Source organism: Gouania willdenowi, chromosome 6, assembly GCF_900634775.1.
Source record: "Gouania willdenowi chromosome 6, fGouWil2.1, whole genome shotgun sequence".
NCBI lineage: Eukaryota > Metazoa > Chordata > Actinopteri > Blenniiformes > Gobiesocidae > Gouania > Gouania willdenowi.
In genome coordinates, this window is record NC_041049.1 from 62,544,728 (window position 1) to 62,556,191 (window position 11,464).

The 11,464-nt window shown below is 40.6% G+C and overlaps 1 protein-coding gene across 2 annotated transcripts; it reads right to left on the reverse strand.

Moving 5' to 3' along the window:
• Positions 1-1,410: 1,410 nt before the first annotated feature.
• Positions 1,411-10,955, reverse strand: LOC114465274 (proline-rich extensin-like protein EPR1). 2 transcript variants are annotated; one of them, XM_028450182.1, is made up of 9 exons: positions 10,743-10,955; positions 6,569-8,492; positions 4,886-5,000; positions 3,872-4,052; positions 3,740-3,754; positions 3,519-3,602; positions 3,291-3,361; positions 1,863-1,998; positions 1,411-1,533 (listed from the first exon to the last, which is right to left on the reverse strand). In XM_028450182.1, exons 1-9 carry the CDS (start codon positions 10,815-10,817, stop codon positions 1,510-1,512), a joined length of 2,625 nt encoding a protein of 874 aa, XP_028305983.1. In that variant the 5' UTR covers positions 10,818-10,955; the 3' UTR covers positions 1,411-1,509. The 2 variants fall into 2 exon arrangements, with proteins under 2 accessions (XP_028305983.1, XP_028305984.1); XM_028450183.1 differs by lacking the exon at positions 3,740-3,754.
• Between the last annotated feature and the right edge of the window lie 509 nt (positions 10,956-11,464).

The following is an 11,464-nucleotide window of genomic DNA, read 5'->3' on the forward strand; positions in this document are numbered from 1 at the left end:
AAAGAAGGCGAGGCTTATGTGAGCTTTGGGTTCATTTTTTTGCAGTTTAAAAAAAAATGTATTTTTGTCTAACTTGTTTAATACGTTATTCAAACGAAGTGAGCTTCTTATTGGGCATAAGACATTTATTTGTATATATTTATATTTAAAAAAATAATTAGCTGTGCGTTTATTATCAATGTTTTTAAAGTAAAATGTGCTTCCTTTTGTGCTAAAAATCCTTCATTAAAATATTGTTTATTGGCTTTCAGTTGAATTTTATTTGCCAAGTTTTCTTTAATATTATAATTTATTAAACAACAGTAAACTTCATATTGAGTATTTAGCATAATATTTATTAATTTGAATTGTTGATTGGAAATCTGAATGTTCAAAACTAGAAAACTAAAATATCTCTAATGCCACAATTTATATATATATATATAAAGTTTAGATAAACATTTTGCGGTCACATTCAGGAACATAGTAATTCCAGTTCGTCATCGAAAAAAGATACAATAAATACTCTAAAAACACAATGCAGATAAAAGATGATCAAAATAATAACTCATTGCTCAATGGTTTTTATTTTGCTTGTGTGTTAAAAATCATAAGTTCTGTCATTGTTTAGGTATGTGACTTATATGACATGTTGGTACTCTTTTGTTCATGGATTAATGATGAATGAGGACATTCCAACCTTTTGGTCTGGAAGCATTTTTAGGTGTCGAACACTGTAAGATGATTGGAGAAATAAGGATGTCAAAAATTATTTCGTAGGTGTGTTATACACATCCTCAAATGTAATGGAAACAATCAGAACCACCACAACACATTTCTCATTAGTGTAACATTGTGGCTGATCAATTTAAAATTATGTTTCTTCCATCTGCATGAATTAATTCAATGTTTATAATATATTATCGTTATAATGCTACAAGTCATTGAATGTGTGGTATTTTATTCCCTACAATGTAATTATTTCTTATTTATCGTATACACTAAGGAGCAGCATTTCAGATTTGTGGTAACTATGATTTAAAAAAAAAAAGGCTATTCTATTCTAAAGTTGACAATACAAAATTAATTGCAATCCAAACTTGTGTCAACCAGCCATTCAATAATTCTGTCTGTAACAGTCCAGTATTTCCACAACAGCCTTTATTGTTTTCCATGTGTACAAACAAACTCTCAAACAATCTGTCATGCATTTGTACTTAAAGGCACACTAAAGCAGCCATGATCCCCCTCCACTGTGTTTATGTCTCATACATACACAGCGCTTTCAAAATAAAATCCACACACGAAAGGTGTGGAGTTCCTTCAAAATTGCTGCAGAGCTTTAAGAGCCACATGACCAATCCCACATGTTGCCGTATCGGCACTAAGTCAGTGATGGTGATGTAAGAAACTGCTGAGCGTGGAGTTTCCTTTTACATGTAAGTGTAAAAGTGACACGGATGTGGTTTCAATGACCTGTAATTTGTGTGTTTTTTTTTCTGTCCTTTGACATAAAAACGCATGTCTTCATCAGCCGCCGGTGCTCAACTTGTTCTGTAAGTTAAAGAGAAAAACACACAGATGTTGATATTTATCGTGCATCCCATCTTTATAACAATAAAATGATAGGTTGATATAATTTTTACCCAAAAAAAGCACTAAATATTAAGATAATTTGAACTTAAACATAGGTAAAGTTGTGAATGCAACAGAGTCGATGACAAGAAGGAGTCTTGTCTCTTTGACACGGCTCAGCCTCAGCCCGTTGCTAAGCTAACCAAAACATGGAAACGATTGAACGGTCGAAATTGGGGGAAAATAGCGCTTTATTGGTTATGGCTTTCAGAAAGTATTGGTGCATCTCTGTCTCTAATAATTCATACTTTCTTGGCGTTGTCCACACACTGCATGTAGGCCGAGGCGATCCCAGAGCACGAGAGACTTTGTCCCGTGTTTTCCTGGTAGCACTTTAAAATCTGACTTTGCAGTTCGCCACATAACGGCTGAATGTTGAAACGGCTGAGGAGGAAAGAAGAGGCACATTTAATGTAACAATGCTTTGGTCCAGCAAACACTACAACTGAGTCTTCTCCGTCCGACATTTAACACTGACAACATGACCTGTAAAAGCAAATACAGCCATGTGGATATTAGGTTACACCAGTGAGTGGAGATAAATCCCTTAACATTTTTTTCTTAAAGTAAACACAGCAAATCCTAGTACTTTGATAAGAGTATTTACCAAGTTAATGCCACCTATTGGTTTTAGTGTGAACAGAGGGCACTCCCCTTCAAAACAAGAGAACAAGATTATTTTGTCTATACACTAAGAAAATTCTCAGGACCCATGATAAACAGTTCCAATGCTCCCTTTGTGAGACCCATGAATTAAGAACCTCTGCTTTAACAGATTTTTGACCTTTTATACATACTTAAAATCTTTACCTGTTTCAAAAGTTCAAACATGGTCCTGGAGAGTTGCAATCCTGCAGGTTTTTAGACGTCTACCACCTCCCAACACTTCTTAATAAAACAAGGGGGACATTTTTGTTGTCTGGCTACGGCTTCCTACTTACAGGTCTTGTCTTCCTCCATTACCCAAAGCTCTTACATGTATCTCCAGGGGCCACAACCCAGGCACACAAACGCCAAACCATTTGAGGGGTTAATGTTTCACTGCATCGCTGAGTCATTAACGACCACAAGGCAGGTTACTGGTCAGAGCAAAAGGAATTCAACAAAGAACAAAACGGCTGAGTGTAGCATTCCTGTGTTTGCAGCATTTCACTGTTTTTTACCCGTCGGCCACCATATATACTAAGGAACTCAGAAAAAACACTGAAGCATCAGCTACTGAGCAGGTGACGTCTGCCCCCCTGTGCGCACTACAAACAAACCTCACAGCACACTGAAAACTGACGTTTATATCGGCCTCAATTGTCTGCACAATAAATAACAAATTAAAACAAATTCATGAATCCCTTACATAGTCTCAGTCAGCTTTGGCTGTGCTGTACCACAAATCCACACACTGAGATTTGCATACACAAGCTCGGACCTGACGTGAGATCTGATCGTAACATACGCTCACTTCAGAATTGATAAATACCGAAGCTTGCCTCAATTTGGTCAAATGTACTTCTGAGCATATGAACAGTTGCTAGATGAGGGCCATTGTGTGTTAATGCGGGAAGACACAGCAAAACCTGCAGGATTGCAGCCCTCCAGGACCGTGTATCGCATAAAGCAAGGCATCTCCATAATAACTATCCATCCATGGTGTTAAATACAAACACTGAAAGTGAACTTACGCAAAACGACTGTGAGTCTCCTCCTTCCCCTTCTGGAAGCTCTCAGCAGACACTCTGTAAAACTCGGTGCACTAATGAGGTGAGAAGACAGCGTTTATATTATGTACTGTACACATTATAGTAGTTTAATTTATAATAAATGTTCATTTAAATCCCGCCTGCTATGTTTGCTCTTGAGCTCCAACACTAACTGATAGGGACACCTTTGGACAGCTCTGCTTCTCTCACCTTAGCCTCCAGCTTTGCCACGTGCTCTTTGTGCAGATTGTTGCGTTTCTTCAGCTCCTTTTCCTTTTCCTCCAGCTGATGGGCCTGCAGGAGTTTCACATGTCACCAGGCATGCAGACACTCAGACAGACACATCATAGTGTCCACAAATTTCTACACAACTCAGGGCAGAATGAAAGGAAAAGGCGGGACATGCAGGAGTAAGGAAAGCCCCGTCTTACCTTCAGCTCCATCCTCTGAGGCCACAACAGGGCAGGAGAAAGAGAGAAGCACAGTGAGAGCAGGGACAGGAGAAGGACCCTCACACACACACACATACACCAAAGTCCCGCCCACCCCTGCTATGTGCTTACATAGAGCTGCACCATCAGCTTCTGGTCTTCTGTCTTCAGCCGCTCCTTGGTGATGGCCTCCGTCAGCTTCTGTGTGTGCACTGACTTCTCCGCCTGCAGAGTCTTCTTCACCTGATCCTCCACCAGAGCCTGAGCAGCAGCCTGGGCCTGTGCATGAGCGTCCAGCCGGATCTCCTCCAGTCTTCACAGGCACAACACACACACGGCATATAATGAGGCACCAGTCTCTCCTGTACTTGAGTTCCTTTCTAATGGAAGATCAATGTGGAGTGGTGGAGTTTACAACTGTCAATCAAATCTACAAGTTAAGATGTCAAATATTTAACAAGTAATACAAATCCGACTACCCTTCGTTCTTTGGTTATTCCATTTTAATCGAATTTAAACTTTATTAATACATTAATAAATCAAAACAAAAAATGGATGTAACAAAAAGCATGCACATACAGTTTGTGATTAAAGGAACCAGAGGTGGTGTAACGAGTCTACTGGTGCTCCACGTTTAAAGTGATCAACTTCCATGTGTTTTGACAGTTGCCGTTAGTGGCTAGCGGTATTATTACAAGCAAAATAAATATTTTTACTGCCCTAGAAAAACTGTAATTGTTTTTGTTCTAACACCTATTGTTCCTCACACCAGCCTCACAGTCGAGAGTCAGTCACCAGTTTATCTGGATACTATTTAGACCATCCTGTTAGCTCTGACAGAATGTGACGTGGTTAAACGCTCGCTCTAATTCCCGCGTAAATATCCAAATATCTCTCAAGCAAAAAAATATAATTAGTTTAGTTTTAAAACAAAAAAACACTGCTTTATGGTTTTTGTGGTTTCTGTATTTCTGTTTTGGTTTTAAGTAACTAAAACAAAATAACCACACTCTTTGTTATTTTTAGTTAAAACGGAATAACCAAAGAATGAAGGGTACATGGATTAATACAGTCTGTGTCTTAAATCAAATTATTTAAAATACCACATGTTTATTGTATTATTTTTCAGGTGCCCTGCTTCCTTACTGTCGCTGAAGCTCCAGCCTCCTCTGGTTGATCGTATCTTCGAGGCTTCTCTGCATCTCCTCCTTGATCTCCTGCCTCAGTTTTTTTTCGACAGCCTCAGGAGAGAGGAGCTGCTCTGCATGTTGACATGTAGACATCAGAGTTATTATGACAAGCAGTAGGCTTTACACATCTTAACAGATCCTGTTTTTACTTTACAAGCTGTTTTTCAATGTTCTCACCACTTTACACTGTTTACTTTACACCTCAAGCGTGTACACAACAGTGCTATAAAGATGCATGGTGTGGTCTGATGACAGTCTTACTTTTCACAGCATTTAATATCAACCAATAAAGTGACATAGTCGAACTTTTAAATGTGTACATTTTTTAAAATGTATTTATGGAAAGCCCCCTGAGATGCAACATCTCATATTAGAGGAGGTTTGACTCGGGTTGAGACCATTCATAACATCAGTAGATCGATATGTCTTCCAGGTGATTCATCAGTCATCCAACTTTCTTGAATAATGATAGAGGAAGATAGTTACCCATCTATGATTGATGAGTCACCTGTGTCGGTTTAAAGGGGTTCTATGCAGAAATTTTCAGAAGGTTCGACAACAAAGGACGAGCTGCTGCTTTGACTCTGTGCGTCTTATCAGAGATGCTTTGCTGCAGCACAAGCATGTGTGGCAAGACATGTTGCTCGGAACAAAGATGGTGGCAATGTCAGAAAATTATAAATCTGCATAGACATGCACAGAATGAGGGAGGACAGTTTGGCCGTGCAAATGAAATGCCAGAACTTCTGCCACATCATTGTAACATTAATGGTTGGCTTTTATGAGAATTAAATTGATCTGTATTGGGGTGATCAGCTGATCACAACCAGTTGCCGATTCACCAAAGTCCTTCGTTTATTCATATATTTGTGCATTTTCTAATTTGTTTTGCAGTTGCTAACCATATTTATGCACTTCTAACACCTAACTGCTAATGGCTTGTTTCTGCTGCTAACAACAGTTCTCTCCGTTAAGCTAATTCTGCATGCTAAGTGGGTGCAGGGAGGCATACAAGAAGCAGGTGGTTGCTGATAAAGGTGATATATAATCCTCTCCTAACATACAACCTGGAACTTTATCACTGAGGGACAGGTTACACATGGCTGCTTTGTGCCGAGAGCCAACAAAAAACTACACTTCTCACAATGTAAAAACACCTTTTACGCCTCTACCTCCCACAATGCACCATTGTTAAAGTGACAAAGTTTTCTGAGAAGTATGAAGAGCATTCATTTCAAGTTGCGTTCACACCGAATGCAACTTCAGCAACTCTGGTGACTCGATTTACATTAAAAATCAATGTAAATGACGCAATGTCAAGTGACCTCCCTTCAAACGACGCGACTTGCGTGATTCCAGTGACTAAATCACGTTATCTGAGTCACTGGAAGTCGCTCAAAGTTGAAAACTGAACTTTTCAAGCAACTTTGATCGATGGTGCTTCGCGACGTTCAATTGGCAATGAGTTTCTCCCCACATCCCTCCCCCGGTCCTCATGTCAATGGGGTAAATGAAGCGATGAGGGCCATTTAAGCAACTATAGTTGCTGACGTTGCGTTCGGTGTGAAAGCACTTAGAGAGGTGATCTGTATGCAGCGTGTTCTTGCTGAACTATTAAAGTATATTTAATACTACTCACCCTCAGCAGCAGGCGTTGAACCCGTCACCACTATCGCTGCTTCATGCTCTACAACAGGAGCAGACAGCGTCTCAACTGCAGGCCCCTCAGGGACAGCTGGTGCACCAGGAGGGAGCTCCAACTGGTTTGCACCTTTGGGTGCTTCAGTGAGTTCCACAGCCAGCTCCACGTACTCACAAGGTGGGGGCTTCTCTTCAGAGGTGAGATCTGGAGTGGGAGCGGGAAGTGCTATGGGCTCATGTAGAAGAGGAGGTGGAGGGGTTGAATCAACAGGGAGAGACTGAAACGCAGGCATGTCTTCTACTGCAGTGGGTGGAGCTGTCAACTCCACATGAGATGATGGTGCCTTTACTTCAGCTGGAGTGGGTGGGGTTACTGCTTCAATGGGTGTAACTTCAAAAGTGGAAGGAGGAGCAACAACAGGCTCCAATGGTGGAGGTAAGGCAGTGATGGGCTCATGGGATTCAAGGGATGGAGCGTCAAAGACCAAAGTTGGTGTTTCAAGCTCACAGGGTGGAGATGAAGGCTCTGATAGAGGTAATGGTTCTGCAGGTGAAGGCAGAGGGGCGGGGTCAATAGACAGTTGGGCTATGGGAGGTGTAGTCAGGTCCTCTGCAGCAGGAGATGTAGAGCACTCGATGGAAGTCAGCAACATCGGCTCCATGGCAGGCTGTGTAAAGGACACCTGTTCAACATGTGACGAGGGTGGAGGTGGAAGGTCTTCACATGGGGGGATTGATTCCACAGCAGGAGACTCCAAAGCAAGCACGTCTACGACTGCAAAGGGTGGAGCCGCCCACTCAGTGAGAGGCGATGGTGTTTCTACTTCAACAGGGGTTGGTGGGGTTACTGTTTCAATAGGCGTAGGTTCAACAGGGGTTGGTGGGGTTACTGCTTCAATAGGCGTAGGTTCAACAGGGGTTGGTGGGGTTACTGCTTCAATAGGCGTAGGTTCAACAGGGGTTGGTGGGGTTACTGTTTCAATGGGCGTAGGTTCAACATGGGTTGGTGGGGTTACTGTTTCAATGGGCGTAGGTCCAACAGGGGTTGGTGGGGTTACTGTTTCAATGGGCGTAGGTTCAACAGGGGTTGGTGGGGTTACTGCTTCATTGGGTGTAGGTTCAACAGGGGTTGGTGGGGTTACTGCTTCAATGGGTGTAGGTTCAACAGGGGTTGGTGGGGTTACTGCTTCAATGGGCGTAGGTTCAACAGGGGTTGGTGGGGTTACTGTTTCAATAGGTGTAGGTTCAACAGGGGTTGGTGGGGTTACTGCTTCAATGGGCGTAGCTTCAACAAAGGTTGGCGGGGTTACTGCTTCAACGGGCGTAGGTTCAACAATGGTTGGCGGGGTTACTGCTTCAATGTATGTAGATTCAACAGTGGCAGGAACATTTACAGGCTCCAAAAGTGGAGGTAAGGCAGCAATAGGTTCCAGAGGTTCAAGAGATGGAGCAGAACAGGCCAAAATTGGTGTTTGGAGCTCACAGGGTGGAGATGGAGGATCAGACAAAGCCTCTGACGGAGGAGATGATTGTAGGATGGATAGTTGGGCTTCAGGAGGTGTAGGCAGGTCCTCTGTAGCAGGTGGTGTAGACGACTCAGTAGGAAGTAGGACAGTCGGCTCCACAGCAGGCGGAGTCAGAGGCTCCAGTTGAACAGGTGGAGAGGGTGAAGGCTGAGTGGGGACAAAGGCCTCTGATTGACATGAAGCCTGTGGCTCGGTGGAGGACGGAGGTAGAGAATGAAACTTCACAGGTGGAGGCGGGAGCAGCTTTACAGTGGGGGTGGGGTCCACTGATGGAGGTTCCTGTAGAGGTGGTGCTGTGGTTGGAGGAGGAGACGCTGGTGTTTGGGGCTCAGGAGTGTGCAGAGGACGTCCCTGTGTTGACGTCTGCTTCATGCGGTGGATGACTTTGTCCGACAGCTACAATACGAGAGCAAAAAAAACAAACGTAAAAAACTGCTCCATTAAATAATATTCAAAGTAAAAGTTACAAGTTACTTTTGTTATGTGCCTTGCCAAAGAACACAATGGCAATGACTCGAATAGAGCCATTGAACCCCCAACCCTTCGGTTATTGGAAGACCCACTCTACCACGGAGCCACAGGCGCCCAAAACTGACATATATACATTTATGAACTGTAAAACTAAGAAAATAACCTCCATTCAAAGCTGTTTTGTCAGCGTGTATTATGTTTATTCTGATTGGTCGGCTATGATGTGATGCATTTGATTGTTGTCTGGTCATTTCATTTTTTGTAGTTTCATAATGTCCGTTGATTATTTCAAAACAATAAATAATAATTTACTCAGTAACAGTTAGGTGTAGAAATGTAACTAATTACTTTACTTCTTTTAAAACATACTTAAGTACACGTAAAATTACTGATTTTGAAATATACTCAAAAAAGAACGAGTATTCATAAAATGCAACACAATTACATTAACGTGAGTACTTGTAATCAGTTACTTCCACCTCTGGATGTGCCAGCTACCGCCACCTGCTACTAGACAAACACCACATTTACCATTTTCATGGAAAAATCGACCATCAAGTCTGACCTTGCTATAAGTCACATGTCTGAATATTAGTATAGTGGCCTGGATACTTCATGACACTTGTTATTTTCAGGTAAAACAATCTGCAACAAAATTTTATCATTCCATATTTATGTGTTTTCTATAGGTATGGAAACAATCCTCCCCTATTTTTACAGGTATTTATGTTGTTGTGTGTAAACATGTAGCGATAGTATGGACACAGTAAATACTTCTTGTAGATATATAAGCTAGACTGACCTACACATAGCTACATCTCTTAGTAGAACCCATTGTTACTACGAACGAAAAAGCATCATATAGAACTCTTTACAATGAGTTGGCAGCACAAAAACTGACACGTTGTTTCATTGTATTAGTTGCTCCTTAAAAGGAAATATATTATGACTCACATGCCATAAAATACAGTAATCATAAGTATTTCTGTGATTAACTTGAAAACTTTGATCAGCATTAGGTGTTTATGTCTGTCTGTGTGTTGTTTTGCTGAGTTTTTATTTATGTTCCACTTTAAAGGGACCCTATATTCAACCTAAAATATTTTAATTGTACTTCTTAGATCAGGGATGGGCAACTCTATCACAGCGGGGGCCACAAAAATGTGATTTTCTGATCCGTGGGTCACATTATCAACATCCATGTAAGCATTTAGAATAACGACCAATCAGAGCATTAATACAGGGGGTAAAAGGGTTGTGTCTTTTTTTTTTTTTTTGGGTTGTTTGTCATTACGTGTGTTTTTGTTATTTTTGTGTTCTTGTTGTAATTGTGTGTATTTTTCTGTCATTTTCTGCATTTTATCTGTCGATTTGTGCATTTTTGGGGTCACTTTCTGTATTTTTGTTGTCGTTTTCTGTATGTTCCTGTTAATTTGTTGACAGTTTGTGTGTCTTTGGAACTTTTCTGTAATTTGTTGCTGTTTATTTGTTTTTGTAGTCAATTTGTTTGTTTAAGTGGTGGAGGAGTCATTGTGTGTACTTTGAGCATTTTGCTGTTAATTTGTGTATCATGTTGGGCTTTATATTCCTTCCAACTTCTTGATTTACATTCTTTGAGGGATTTGCTTTGGGGGGCGCAAAAATTTGCCCATGTCTGTCTTGGATGGTCATTAAATATACAAAATACCTGATTTCAGTAGAAACCCACACTGTTCAAAAATGCGTACGTAGTTAAATAGTTTAAAAAGAGGGAACAACTCGAAAAAAAAATAATTTAAAACATGGGTTTCTTATGCTGATGTCAAACTTGATTATTTAAGAATAATCCAGGTGTCCTTTTTTACTTGTACTTTTAATCCTTAAATACAAATAACACCAGATCATGCTACTGACTTTTACATCATCATTATCATATATGACCTTTTATTTTACAAAAGTAATTTTTCCACAAAAACAATACAGCTGTTCAGTGATGATTACAAGCCTGAGTGTAAAAAAAAAAAAAGCTGTTTGGAGCCAGATTTATTTTTTTATGAGTCACTTTTGTTCCACGATTATTTTATTTGTGATCTAAATTATTTAATAAACGTTAGAACCATAAATAAATAAATGAAAATGGGGTTATTATTATTTTTTAATCGAAGGGGGTGTGTCGTCCCGAAGGCTAACACTCACCCGTATGCCCTTCACAAAAGTCACCCCTCCGGCTCCTTCCTCCTCGGGGAAATGGCTCGGACTGTTTCCCCCCATCTGTGCCCGCAGCAGCGGCCCAGAAATCTCTGCCTTCTCCCGGGAAACACGGAGACTTTAGCCGGAGAGCCGAATAAAACACTGTGCGAAAACTAGCTCGTACTGACACAGCGCAACTTGCACGTCCCAACAACAGCCGCTGTGATTGGATAGCGCGAAACACCCCCTCTGCTGATTGGTCGTTTAAGTCCAACAGCAATAACATACAAGAGAACATCGTGTCCCTCACATGCAACTACTAAAGACATAGCAGTCATCGAAGGGGCGCAGATTGTAAAGTTGCGCGTGCTAAAACGGAACAGCAACTTTTTGTAACATACCATGTTTAAAAAAATGTATGTGAGTTTTTTTTATTTACTTTTGACCAGAGTTACAGCAATGTTTGTGAAAGTTACTTTTCCCGTAAAAATGTCAATGTTAAATCTAAATCTAAATTTGAATGTTCAATCTAAATATAAATGCTGTTACATGTAAATCTTAAACGTTTTTTAAACGTGGTTTGATGCTAAATGTTGCTGTTTATTTTACAATGGGTGCCCCATAAAACTGTGGTTCTCAACTGGTCTTTAATGTAAAATATTAAAATTCTTACATTTATGTTGTGAAGAGATGGAACAGTTTAAACCTATTGTTTTTGCAATATTTAA